Below are 15074 nucleotides of genomic sequence, written 5' to 3' on the forward strand. Positions count from 1 at the left end.
AGGTAGGCATTAATAAATCCTTTTTCAATTCATTTTAGTCATTTCATTTTTCTATTGATTTCCTTATATAGACTTACATGGTATCTTTCACCTAAGTCCTGGAGCCTTCCTAGTGTTGCACTTTCATGGCTAACTTAACTGAGTCTGTTTCTACAAACAATGGTAATCTGTCCAATGTTCTGTCAAGTTCTCGGTTAGTTCAATGTTTCCCTCGATGTGATACTATCAAATTAGACGAAGGTAACTTTGTTCAGTGGCAACAACATAAAAAATTAATTGTTGAAGGGTATGAGTTAACAGGTTTTATTGAAGGAACCTTACCTGCTCCACCACAATTTGTTCCATCTCTGGAGGGTCCTCTGGTTCCGAATCTAGAGGCATCGTTCTTTCATCAGTAAGATAAGTTGCTTGCGTTTTGGTTATTGTCCACAATAAGTGGTGCTTTACTTTCTTACTTTACAGATGCAAAGACTTCATGCGATGTCTAGAGTACCGCAAACCAACTGTTCGCCACTGTGACCGGAGCCAAATTGTCTTGCACTAAACATGAGTTGCATTTGATTAAAAAAGGTAATATGACAATTAAAGAATATGTGGCTAAAATTCAAAATACCTGTGCCTTGATCGAAGCATCTGGATCTTGAATCTCGAAGGTTGAGATTGTTCTTACGAGTTTGTAGTCGAAGTGCGATGCCGTTCTTACTCTTGCATTGTTCTCGCCTGAACCATTTCCCATGCAAAGGCTTCAGGATGTCTTATTGCAATATGAAAGTCAATAGACTTGTGTGGCGCAGGAGATGCTATTTCACGCAAACCTGATAGAAGCGGACTCGTCGCTGATGGTGGTGGAACTCGCGCGTGGTGGTCGCTCCTCCACTAGTGGTCGTGGGAAGGGTTTTCGATCTTGGATCCAGTGTCAAATTTGTGGTCGGTTTGGGCACTTGGCCCAACGTTGCTATTATTAGTTTAATAGGGACTACGACGACCCTTCTACGCTGGAGGTAGCTCGAGTTTCGACTGCTTGGGCTCCAGTTGCAAGTGACAAAAGGGGGTCGTGTGATTTACTTGGTTGAAGTGTTGTGAATCAATGCGGAAATGCTACCTATAGTGGTTTCTCCCTCCATATAACATCCCATTTTTAGTGAAATCAGAATAGTGATTTCGAGACCATAAATTTGAAGTAAAAAAACTTATTTTATTATTACTTTATGGTCAACAGTATGATAGTATTATCGTATAAAAATTTTGTTAAGAAATTTTACTGTTTACATGTTCAATTTGATAAAAATGACTAAATCGCGTAAAGTGCAAAAGTTGAGTTCTAATAGCTAAATGTATTAAATAGCTATAGAAATTTAAAGTAAAGGTCCTTATATGGTAAATAACCCATAAATGTGTTAGTGGAATGTCATGGCTTGGTAAACTTGTAAATTGAAATAATTTTAAAGGTTAAATAAGTAATTAAGTAAATAAAGACAAAATTTAGTAAAATAAAGCCAAGTATCATCTTTTATGTTCTTTCTTCAACCGAATAGCCAAGAAAAAGAAGCCATTTTTTCTCTTTAAGGTTCGGCAAGCTTGTTCCATCAATTAGGTATGGGTTTTGTCCCTTTTTTGATAATTTCTATGTTTCCGGGATCGTTGTAGCTTAATCTAGCTAGCCCGGGGACTAATTTGTGAAATTGTTAAAGTATTTGAGTTTTTCCATTGATGAAAATGTTAGGTTTTTGAAGTTTAACGATATAAAATGAATGGTTGTTGTTAGATAAACAACTTTTGTAAAGGAATTTTTCATGAAATTATCAATTAGGGATTAAATTAAAAATGTGATAAATTGTGTGGCAAAATTATGAATTTTTGAAATACATGGGCTGCTATAAATATGTTTATAATTTTGCTAGTCTTGGGTACGGATAAAATTAAATGAATTTCATTTTTCGAGCCTAGGAACTAAATTGTAAAGAATTAAAAGTATAAAGGTAAAATGGTAATTTTGCCAAAAATGTGTGTTGGGCTAAATTGAATATGAATTATATTAAATTAAGTTAAATTCATTCGTATAGATCTGGTTAGATCTCGTACGGAGTTAGATCGGGGCAAAAGAAAAATATCGGATTAGTCACCTTCGTATCTACGTACACTCGTCGTGGTAAGTTCGTGTAATTAAATTGTGTAATTATATGCTTTGATTGAATTAGATGTATGTTATTTGCATGATCATCATATATGAATATCAATCGTATATCCGACAACATACGACGATTACCGAGCCCCGTTTGAACTTTAGGAATTCGTAGGATATAAATGACATGTCATTAGGGTTACCGGTTTCAGCTCGTATGAGCTTACCGATACTCAGCTTACATGAGCTTACCGTTATTTAGCTCGAAGGAGCTTACCATTTACAGCTCGTAAGAGCAAACCGATCCAGAGCTTGTATTAGCATATATGTACAGGAATTGACAGATTATAGTTTAGTACACCTCGTGTGTATTACCCGCGTATCCAACGATATTCTAAATGGTTCAATGGGCACTATTCTGTTACTAGATTACATGAGTTCAATACGAACTACTATAGATATTTACATGAGATATATGAAAATGATTTGTACATGATATATAAATAGATGATGTGGAAATTATATGTACATGGAAGTTTGATTATTGTTGAGCTCATACATGTTTCTTGATATTTATAAGAATTACATGACTAACATGGTTTATGAGGATATGTGTTTAGGCTTTTGGCCAAATTGAGTTTGGATATGCTTTGTATGCTTATTTTAAATGTGACTAAATGGTAAGTTAAATTCTATGTTATACGAACTTACTAAGCTTAAATGCTTACTCTGTGTTACTTTTCGTGTTTTTAGTGATTCAGAAGCTCGCTCGGGTTGGAAGCTTGTCAGAGCTATATCACACCATCCATCAGCTCTTTTGGTACATTAGGTTGTTTAATTTCGGTTATAATGGTATGTATAGGTTAATTTGACCAATATTGGCTTATACATGTTTTGTTGATATTAGCCACTTTTTTGGTTTGTGTTATGAAATTTTGGATATGTGCATATTTTGCTTATTATGGTTGATGTGTTGTTTGGTTTATGATTGAATGAAGAGTGGTAAAAAGGTAGCCTAATGTGCATTTCATATATGTGTTCTAGAATATGAAGAATTGATCATGAATTGGTGTTTTGATATGTAAGGCATATAAGTTAAATATGTTAGTATTTGAAATACATTTTGGCATTAAATGATATGTTTTGGAAGGTAAGTAATTTGGTAAGAAATGATGTAAATTTGCTCGATAAACTTTGGATGCAAATATGCATATAAGTGAGTTATACATTTGGATATATTGAATACATGAATATTCATATTATAAGTTGTCATTTGAAGTGCCAAGGGCATATTGGTTGTATGTGATGATATTACATGTTTTAAGCTTGATTTTGGCTGGTTTTGGATGCCTATTTATGACTTGGTTATATACAAATTGTTGTGTTTAGGTTGGTACCAAATTGGGTGAGAAATGTGGCTTGGAAAATGACCTATTTTCGTCTACACGGGTAGAGACACGGGCGTGTGTCTTAATCGTGTGTGACACACAGCCAGGTGACACGACTGTGTGTCCCCTGTATCTTTTAAAGAATGCAAGTCAGTATGCTCACACGGCTTGGACACGGGCTCAGACGCGGCCATGTGTTCATATTTTGAATGCCGACACGGCCTAAAGCATAGGCGTGTCTTTTGGCCATGTGAGTCATATAGCTTGGCCACACAGCCGTGTGACCCCTGCAGTTTTAAAAATTTTATAAGTTTCTAAAAAATTCTCTAAATTTTTAATTTAGTCCCGATTTGTTTCTAAGGTGTATTTTGGGCCTCGAGGGCTCGTATTAGGGACAATATGCAAGATTATGATTAGTTTCTGACATGAATGCTATATGTTATGAAATATTTGAATTTTCTATTCGTCTAAATTGTAAACTTCGGTAATACTCCGTAACCCTGTTCCGACGACAGATTCGGGTTAGGGGTATTACATTCCCTCTAAAGGTTCCAAGTTTATTCGGCGCATCTCTGATAGTGGCTCCACCAGGTTTACTCAAGGCCGTTTCAAATGAGGTATCTTTTAGGGTTTTCCATAACCCTTATGATGTTATGCGCATTGGGTCACATGATTCTCCCATGGGCCTTACTAGGCCAAATGTTGCAGGCTATAACTTTGGGCTAAATGATGGCTTTGCTAGGCTGAATGACATAGGCCACACTCTTGGGCTGCACCATGTTGGCCAAAGACTTGGGCTGAAACCTAACTTTGTTAGCTTTGGGGGCCCACCTGGTCATGGACAAGGTATTAGGCGATTAGGTGTCAATGATGTTGGTTTTCATGGGTCGAATAGTGGGCCGAGTGTTCCGTGGTTAACAAAGCCTAGAGCGTGTGTTTTTTATGGGTCGACTTCTTGAGTTAGGGCCTTAGATCTGACTTTTGCTTTTGATTCTCCACCATGTGTTGGGTTGCCAAGGGTCCCTGATGCACATGAGTCGAATTTCTTGAACACTATTGGGTCTAATGTAAATACGACCCAATATGGGTCCAATTTTGATAATGTTGATTCCTATGTCCCTATGCCTGTAGGAACTTCGTCGTGGTATCCTGATTCGGGAGCTACGTATCATGTGTACAATGAGGCCTCAGCCTTGAATGAATCTACGCCGTACTCAGGTACATCTCCTCTTATAATGGGTGATTGGACACCTGTAAAAATAAAATATATCAGGCATTCTACCTTGTATACAAAGAATAAGTTACTTTATCTGTGTCTAATATTTTGTGTGTGTCGAATATACGAAATAATTTGTTATCTGTTTCACATTTTGTTAAAGAAAATAATGTCTTCTTTGAATTTCACCCGTTTCACTGTGTTATTAAAGACATTCAGACTCAGGATATTTTGTTATGGGTCTACACTCATGATGGGCTCTATCAGTTTTCACTGATTGCCCCTGTTCAAAGCGGTGTTTTTCCTTCTTTTCATAACACAGGACTTTAGACTAGCTCCGCCACCTGAGACTTTTTTGCACTATGGCACTGCCGACTTGGTCATCCCTCTGCCCGTATTGTTAAATCAGTTTTAGATAAATGTCAAATTGTTTTGAATAAAGTTTCACTTGATAATGTTTGTACTACTTGTCAACGAGAAAAATCTCATAAGTTGTCATTTTTTAACTCTACTACTGAATATACTAGTTCTTTTGATTTGGTTGTCTCAGATTTATGGGGACCTATGTCTGTTGTTTGTGGAAGTAATTGGTATTATGTATCGTTTGTTGATATGTTTAGTCATTTTACCTGGTTATTTCTCATTCAACGGAAGTCTCAGGCCATTGATTATTTTATTCAATTTTAGAAGTTGGTTAAAACTTAGTTGGGAGAGATATCAAACAATTTCAAAGCGATTGTGGTGGTGAGTTTCGAGCTTTCACGGTAGTTCTAGCTCAGCATAGTATTATTCATCAGCTCTCGTGCCCACATACGTCAGAACAGAATGGTGTGGCTGAACGAAAAGACAGACATATTGTTGCAATGTGTCTTACTCTTTTGGCTCAAGCAAATCTACCTATGAAATTTTGGGGTTATGCTTTCACTTGTGTTGTATAGTTAATAAGTAGACTACCTACCTCAGTCTTGAAAGGTCAGTCTCCTTACAAGATTCTTAATGGTAAGGACCCAACGTATGATCATCTGCGAGTGTTTGGGTGTTGTTGTTTCCCATATCTGTGTTTGTTTAATAATCACAAGCTAGAATTTCGTTCTCAGCCACGCACGTTTTTAGGATAGATTTATCAATATAAAGGGTATTAGTGTCTTACACCGGATGGTAAGGTTATTGTTTCTCGACACATTGTGTTTGATGAACGTCGATTTCTGTACATTGAGATTTTTATGGTTCCTTCCCAGTCCTGTGGTTATGTCTCCACTTATGTTCCTATTATGCTGTCTCTGTTTGATAGGCCAGTTAAGTCCTTAAGTCCTGGATCTTTGTTCCGTAACTTATCTGTTAAAACTAATTCTCATACCACAACAGGACCGATAAATTCATCAATTGAATTGGGGGTTGTTGGTTGTGATCAAGACACTCTGTCTGCTATATCGGAGGATTCAAGTCATATTACTCTGATTACCACTTCGACTACTTCTTCTATCCCTCTGCCTGTGGGTAATACGCATCCCATGGTTACACGGTTCAAAGCGGGAGTTTTTAAACCCAAAGCGTTGTCTGTTGAAGTTGTTGATAATGAGCCGCGCACGATTGCTGAAACATTTGATAGTAAAGAGTGGCGGTTGTCAGCACAAGCTAAGTATGATGTTTTGATTAAAAATTCCACTAGGGAACTAGTTCCCTTGCTGCCTGGACGAAAGAAGATTGGTTGTAAATGGTTGTTCAAAGTGAAAAATAATCTTGATGGTACTGTAGCTCGTCGTAAGGCTCAATTAGTGGTAAAGGATTGTTTTCAGGTACTAGGGTGTGATTTTGAAGAAACGTTTAGTCTAGTGGTTAAACCTGTTACTATTCAGACTATTTTATTTGTTGATGTCTCCAATATTTGGTAGCCGTTTCAGGTTGATGTTGACAATGCTTTCCTGAATGGTGATCTTACTGAAGAATTGTACATGCAACAACCTTCAGAGTATGTTCAATGTGGTGTGAATGGAGAGCCTTTGGTGTGTCAACTGACGAAAGCCTTGTATGGGCTACGCCAAGCTCCACGAGCATGGTTTGATAAGTTAAAACAGTTTCTTGTGTCCTTAGGTTTTGTTTTATCAAAATATGATGTTTCACTATTTGTTCGGGCTACAAATGATTTGAGTATGTATGTGTTAGTTTATGCAGAGGATATTATCATTACCAGAAATGCACCTGAAAGTATTGATGCTTTTTTTCAACAATCGCACGATGAGTTTTCTCTTAAAGACATAGGAGCCCTTCATTATTTTTTGGGCGTTGAGGTTACTCGTTCGTCGACTGGAAGTCTTCATCTTTGCCAACGTAAGTATATTCTGGATCCTCTTGACAGAAGTTCATTAGCTAATGCCAAGGGTGTCTACGCACCCATGATTAGTTCTTCTATGTTGTCTAAAGATGAATGAGTTCTTCTGGACGATCCTACTGAATATAGAAGTCTTGCTGGCACATTGCAATATGTGGTTCTCACTCGGCCTAACATTGCTTATGCGGTCAATCAAATTTGTCAATTCATGCATGCGCCCACTAGTGTTCATTTGATTGCTTTAAAACGAATCTTACGATATTTGAGTGGCACTATTGATTATGGGTTGGTTTTTTGCCCATTTAACAAACTATCTCTGGTTGGCTATGCTGACGTTAACTGGGGCTTGGACTTTGATGATAGACGATCGACAACTGGTTATTGCGTGTATTTTGGAACTACTTCTATCTCCTAGTGCTCTAAGAAGCAACAAGTTATGTCTCGCTCCATTGCTGAAGCTGAATACAGAAGTTTGGCTGCTGCAGCTTTTGATGTTACTTGGTTGGTTTCTTTATGGAATGAATTATGGTTTTGCTTTGCTGATACTCCAACTGTCTGGTGTGACAACTCTAGTGTTGTTGCGGTAGCTGCTAATCCAGTTTTGCATTCTAAGTTCAAACATGTTGAGCTTGACTTGTTTTTTGTTCGGGAGAAAGTGGCTGATGGTTCTTTTATTGTCAGTGAGGTTCCAGTCTACGATCAGGTTGCTGATATTCTCACAAAAGCTTTGTTTGCATCCACTTTTGCTTATTTTAGTCGTCTTCCATTAGTAAAGAATCTGTTAGGTTGTTAGTATGGTTAGTGAGTTGTTCACAAGTTGTTAGTAGCAGTTATCTCTCTATAAATTGTATATAAATACATTAGTTAAAACTGTATCAAGGTAGGAAATAATAAATCATTTTTCAATTCATTTCAGTCAATTTGTTTTCTACTGATTTCCTTGTATACACTTACAGCTAGAGCATGTCTTAAGACATTAAGAACAAAAATGATCATTTAGGATTTTTCTGGTCAATGGTCTTGAGACAAAATGAACATGTCTCAAGACATAAGTTACAAGGAAGTCATTGTCTCGAGACATGAACCCCATTGTCTATAGACAATTGTCTTGAGATAATCAATTTCAAAAAAAAAACATGAGAGGAATGTGTCGAGACACACTGTTGAATTTTAATATTTTGAGTTAGATTTGAATCCTAACTATGTGTATGATCCCATATAATCCCAAAATACTTAAAAAAAAACTAGTGAACTTCTATTGTGCATGTTTATGACTGAAATTGAAAATGTATGAGATTCATTAAGATTGTATGTTAAATTACTTAGCGAAATGAATAGAAATAGTTTGAGTTATTCCAACAACGTATTGTGATATATCCGTTCGGATTCGACCAACGGATCTTGTGTGGGGTGTCGCACAAAAATAGTAACACTCTTCATCTTAAAAACGGTTACAAGATCGGATATTACCAGCAATGCCTGGAAAAGATGAAGTGGCTTAGGAATGGGGTCGCCACCGCTTTGCTTCAAATGCCTCGACTAAACCTTGATGTTAAGCATCTTCGTATGTACCTTTTACTGTAGTTACATTCAATGCTATGGTCTTTTTTATTTTTGTGTTGCCCATTTTGTGCTTCATGTAGTTTCATTTTAAAAGTCTGTAGTGATTCAATTAGCTCACCAATACGTATGGTACTCATGTCTTTGACTTTTTCAATTGCTTTGACTTTCATTGTAAAATTTTCAATGAGTAATCTTAGCATTATTCAAACTAGTTTCTCATCAAGATACACTTCACCAAGAGTATGCCTCATTAGTAATATCATATTGTTTGGCATAATATTCAGCAATAGTTTCCCTATCATTCGTTTGTAATGATTCAAACTTAGAAGTGAGCATCTAGAGTTTTGAGAGCTTGACTCCTGGTGTCCCCTCGTGCATGGTCTCTTGTACGATCTATGCTTCACGTGTGGATACACATTTTGAGACCAATCTAATTTTTTCTGGATCTACAGCTACAAATATAACATTTAAGATTTTGAGTTATAGTTTACTGTTTTATCTTCTTCTTATGTCCATGTTGTCTCAACTATAGGAGTTTGTACACCATTTGCCTCAATGTAGAGAGGTACCCATCTAGTAACTATACACCTCAACACCTTTTCATCAATTGATTTGACTAAAACTCTTATTCTAGTCTTTCAATCAATGTGCCTAATTTGAACCATCTAATAGTAGTGGACATTGAGTTCAACTTTAAATGGATGATTTTAATACCAAACCCCCCAAAAAAATCTAGTAGTTAAGTGTACCAAAAAATGTAGTTACACTAATTTGTACAATAAGCTTTTACATATTATTACCAAAATACCACATTATCTTCTTATTAATCATCCATATTATCTTCAATATGTTCATCAACTATGACTTGCATTATCTTCAAGAAACATATGATTATTAAACCTTAACATATAATCTTCACATTAGTTGATCAAGTTCTTGTTGCCTTATCACACAAGCTATTCATTATCAGCTAAGATAATCACCAAAATATATCCATCATAAAAATAACCACTATCTACTATTAATCATCACAAATTTTGCTGTCAAGTTATCTGTTAAAATAAGAGGTATATTTGTCGTAAAAAAACTACCGACAATATGTAGATCAATTTGACTGATATTGGCACATGTTTGACTGAAGTTGTGGCATGAGATATACCAACATTAGTTTCAAAATATTGTGGTACACTTCAGCCTATGCACCAACAGTGGTATTGTAGGAACCCTAAAAATCAAATTAATACTGGAATGGATATGCAATTCAAAAAAGACAATAGTTTATAAAAATAAGGGTTAATTCATATTTTGAGAATTGAATTTGGTAACTCTTTTATATTAGGGTCTGAATTTTGAATTTTCTTTAAAGTTAGATTTTGAATTTGGTAATTGTTTTTATATTAGGACTTGAATTTTTTTTATTCAAGTTAGGCCTGAACTTGGCAAATGTTCCTATATTAGGACTTAAATTTTTTTTTGTCCAAGTTAGTCCTTGAAAGCCTTATAGTTTAAGTATTAGTATGGGAAAAATTGCCAAGTTCAAGTCCTAATGTGTGAACAATTGTCTAATTCGAAATTTGACAAAAAAAAATTCAAACCCCAACATAACAAAAGTTGTTAAGTTCAAACCTAAATAATGATTTAACCCTAAAAATAAAAAAATAAGTAATGAAACAACATATATAAACAACATAAATAATAAGTATAATAGTTTTTGTTAGAAATATATGGATAAACTTATCCCTAGTGTCAATCTGTGAATATATATACATGAGCTAATCATGTAGACTCATTTGGCTTAGTTTTGAAGAACATATATAAACTTATATATTTCTTAGCAATGGAGGGTTACTAAATATTGCAAATTATTAATAATCTCCCACTAATTTGAGATGTTAGTAATCAATTTATCTTTTGCACAAAATGTAGCTTAAAATTTTAATGAAATTAGTACATGCATATTGAACTAAAACTTGGTGTATTAAATTGAATAAGTATAATTGCAGACTACTAACAGTTTTCACATCTTCAGTTTTGATACATGCCAAATGCATCAGCATGTGAAATAATGATTTCAAACTTGTGATTTGTGAATACAAGTATCACTTGAAATGCACGACACACTTGAAAGAAACAGCTCTGCTATGGCTTACAATGAGTATACAGGATTCAATTGTTTGATACTTTTGGAGCATTAGTCGTCTTCACCCCCGACATCACCCCACCGAACATTGTACTTGGCTGCAAGATAATGTGCTCCGACGGGTCCTCTGCTCCCATAAGGGTATAGTTCTGGAGAAATCTTTTTTGCTTCAAGTTCTTTCAACAACGGCGTAAACAGTGACCAAGCAGCGTCGAGCTCATCGCTTCTAATGAACAACCTTCGCTCCCCTGCTATAGCATCTAAGAGCAACCTCTCATATGCATCTGGGATTTCTGTTGGATACCTGAATATCATAACCGGAGTCTTAAGTTCATGCAATGAGAGAATCTTGGAAGGAAATAAGGAGTTTCAGACAAAAAATTATCTTTATTTTTCAAATTGAATCCTGTTAGATATGCATTTTCTGGCAAGAAATCTTTATTTTGCCAAGGGTAGTTGTAAAATCTGTGATTTTAAGGGAAAACCGATGGGTTTGCCGGTCTAAAGATGCCGCTGAACTAAAAAAATGGCCAGCAATGATTGTTTTTACTATGCAGAACATTATAGTTTCCAATATCAAGCTCGTTAAGTGCAGGTCAATGAAAGAAAGCAGCATATAGAGTTGAAAAACAGTTAATTTAACCCTCTACCTGGCTCGATAAAGCAAATTAAGGTCACTGCGGTCTAATCTCATTCCAAGACCAGGAACTTTGTTATTGATCTTCAGATAAATGGCTTCATCAGGTTGCACACGCAGCACAAGCTCATTTGTAGCCTTGTCCAAATCAGTTCCGAAATTACGCTTGTACAAATTACCTGGAACGTGTCTGAACTGAACTCTGATCTCCGCCCTGGGTTTTCAAGTCCACAACTTTTCAATCCATTCAATTATAAGAATGATTACAAGGCATAGGCCCGTGATAAAAATCAAAGAATAAAAATATCCACCTACCGCTTCCGATGCAAAGCTTTTCCGGCCTTCATGAGAAAAGGGACACCATCCCATCTAGCATTATTGATAAACAAAGCTGCTGCTGCAAATGTAGGCGTTATACTGTTCTTCGGTACAGTTGAGTCATCGGTGTAACCTGGATATGCTCTACCACCCTTGTTGTGGCCCTTATACTGACCAATGATGACATCTTCTAGTTCCAATGGTTTCATTGATCTCAGAACCTTTACCTGAAAATGCCCACCATGTTAGATTCTTGATAAATAGAATTTCCGGAAAACTAAAAACAATGTAAAAGTAAATCATGTCAAAGGTAATAACATTACCTTTTCATTCCTAATGTCCTCAGCATCTAAGCTGACAGGGGTCTCCATTGCAAATAGTGCCAGTATTTGCAGGAGATGATTTTGCATTATGTCCCGTATGATCCCGTAATTATCAAAATAACTGAAATCAATAAGAAACACATAAGTGATCTTGGTCACTGAAAAGAACCGTGTTTTTAAATGCAAAAAGATGAACAGCAACTCACCCTCCTCGTCCTTCGGTACCAAAGTCTTCAGAAAATATGAATTGCACATTGCGGATATAATTCCTTGACCATAAAGGTTCGAAAATAAGATTCGAGAAGCGAAGCACTGAGAGGTTCTCAACAAGCTCCTTACCCAAGTAATGGTCAATCCTAAAAAAGCATAATTAAAATTAAGATGTTCGATTAGTTTCATCAACTTCGACATTTTCATTTTAAAAACTGTAAAGCAAGATGTACCTGAATATCTGATCCTCAGTTAGATACTTTTTCAGACATCTTGTTAGCTCAGCCGAGGACTCTGAGTCACGGCCAAATGGCTTTTCAACAATGACCCTTGTCCAGCCGTTTGCTGAAGAGGCCATCATGCTGGCACATCTCACCACATCCACGAATATATTTGGAGGTATCGACAAGTAAAATAACCTGTTTGACAGTTTTCCAGCCTGGAAAATAAGCTATTTCTATCAGTTTGCATGTATTGCGTGTTTAGCAGGCAAACAATGAAATCCATCATTAGGTTCAATAAGACATCCCAATGAGTGATAATCCTTGATATCATTCTCTAACCTTCTGTATTATACTTCATTAAGTATCAGATCTTAATCGATCTTTTCTAAGGCCAATTCCCCGGTATTATCATACAAGAACAAACATGAAAAACCTTCCACTATTGCACCATTCTAAAAATGTCAGGACTTCAATGAGAGGATCGTGTAGTGGTATCACAATTTGTAGGTGAAACAAATTGTAAAATGTTAGAAAATGCTATATGTTGTGGTTGCAATAGTTCGTTTTCAAAAGTAAATTTTCCATAAATCTAAAGGAAATTTCTCAGATTTTCAAGTCTGTTTCATCCCACTCCAAAAAGATAGCAAACCTAATACCATTAGATATGCATTGCTAAAACCTATGCAGCTCCTGTACCTACATGTACATTTTTAAGCTAGTCTTAAAAGGAAATACGAAAACAACAGAATAAGATTGATTCGAGGTTAAGGAAACCGAGAAAAAATGCAAGCTAACATGTTACCTCTTTCTTTTTCAGCTTGCTGTCTAGTTCAGCAAAATTCTCCTCGGAATTATATTCACCTGAATGGTAAAAGCATCTCTTCAGGAACTGCTCCATTTTATCTTTACAATTTTCCCTACAAGTCATACCATGTAATAAATCAACACAACAACATACTGACTTTTTAGATATAACATGATCGAGATTAGTCAAGTTACTCCAGCATGATAATAATCTTACCTCTTATCGATTCGACAAGTTAAAGTTGTGCTAATGATGTTCCTGAGCTCTTCATCTGTGAGTTTAGTACGAGCATAACCGAAAACTATAAAGTTCTGCATAACAAGAGGAAACATTGCACAAACTCACTAGTCATTGCCAATGTCTTATTTTTCTGCCATATAGAAATCATGTAGGCTCCAGTCAAAGAAAATTATTCGATCTTCAGAAAGAAATGAAGAAGATTTTACCTTAGGAAGGCAATCTTCATAGTAAAGAGCAAAAAGTGCGGGGAAAATTTTCTTCTTAGCAAGGTCCCCTGAAGCTCCAACAACAGTTATGCTGAGTGTAGACAGTGCTTCCTCTTTGTCCAAGATGTCGATGAAAAATTCTTCTTGTTCTTCAGGGTTGATCCCTTTCGCCAAAGGGCTTCCGTCCATACCTAATCCCAAAAGCCTTCGAGTGAGAAACTAAACCAACCACAAACTTGATGAAGAATACACAAAATCACATGGTTTCCAGAATCCAAAACAGGCTTTCAATCACAATTACGAATACATGGTAAAAGAAACTATTGCACCGCTTTAGACTAATCTAAAAACCTCTTTAAATAGTTTATTATTTGACAAATTGATAATTATCCACCAAAATCATATTAGTACACAGCATCAAAGCTTCCCAGAAATCATACATAGGCGAAGTCAAAGTATTTATATCTCAAATCTTGAAAGGTAAAAGCAGCTTATTCCATTCAACAATTCCAAAATCCAACAACTAGAATGCTTGCAAGTTGTAAATAACAGGTTACATTATTACCAACTGAAAATCAATTATCTAAATTTCATTCGCAAATACAGCTCAGTGCATATTATGAACAAATCAAACAGTTTTTTTTTTTAAAAAAGTAATAAAATGACTGACCACCCTGCATAGAAACAGCATTTAATGGATGTCCATTAGAGGATTTGATCCGGAAATGGTTGGTTGGACGGATTCTGGGGCAAACTTGAGAAACCCATTTAAAGAAACAACATCTCATTGGCTTCCAAACATTGAATTCAGAAGAGAAGGCAAGTGAAGAAGAAGATGAAGAAGGAGGAGGAGTAATCTGTGCAGCCATGCAAATGATGAATAAATAAGGGAATAAAGAAAAAAGAAAAAACTAAACAAATGTTAAAGCAAGCATGTTGCGTGCATTGTTGGATTATGATGCGAGTTAGGAGATAGATGTTTGGGGTACTTAGGAAAAGAATGTTAGAAAAATATCGTTGCCCTTTAGAGTTGTTCAAAAATACTAATGAAATCTGAAATGTGAGGTCAGGAACATTTCCTCTTTTAGATTCTGTTTTAATCTTATCAGGTTTTTATTATATATATATAGTGGCGGTAAAAGCGGCTATTTTCAGCTTCAGCGTTCAGGATTCCTTTCTTGGGTTGAGTCTAAATCAATAAACAATGGAACTTCAACAAAAATAATAATAATGGAAAGAAATATATGATGCAAGTTTGTGTAATGATCCGGCGAGGGACCAAAGAAAGGAATCACAAGCAACAATATTTTTAATTTTAATTTTATATAATCTAAGAAAGAAATATAGGTTATA

At 35.8% G+C, this 15074-nt stretch overlaps 1 protein-coding gene across 1 annotated transcript; it reads right to left on the reverse strand.

The window, feature by feature from the left end:
* Positions 1–10576: 10576 nt before the first annotated feature.
* Positions 10577–14769, reverse strand: LOC105803417 (glucose-6-phosphate 1-dehydrogenase, chloroplastic). The gene is made up of 10 exons (XM_012635584.2): positions 14392–14769; positions 13722–13912; positions 13492–13586; positions 13273–13387; positions 12480–12685; positions 12243–12392; positions 12037–12157; positions 11711–11940; positions 11409–11609; positions 10577–11062 (listed from the first exon to the last, which is right to left on the reverse strand). Exons 1-10 carry the CDS (start codon positions 14588–14590, stop codon positions 10810–10812), a joined length of 1761 nt encoding a protein of 586 aa, XP_012491038.1. The 5' UTR covers positions 14591–14769; the 3' UTR covers positions 10577–10809.
* Positions 14770–15074: the final 305 nt, after the last annotated feature.

Source organism: Gossypium raimondii, chromosome 11 (genome assembly GCF_025698545.1).
Source record: "Gossypium raimondii isolate GPD5lz chromosome 11, ASM2569854v1, whole genome shotgun sequence".
In the NCBI taxonomy this organism is placed as follows: domain Eukaryota; kingdom Viridiplantae; phylum Streptophyta; class Magnoliopsida; order Malvales; family Malvaceae; genus Gossypium; species Gossypium raimondii.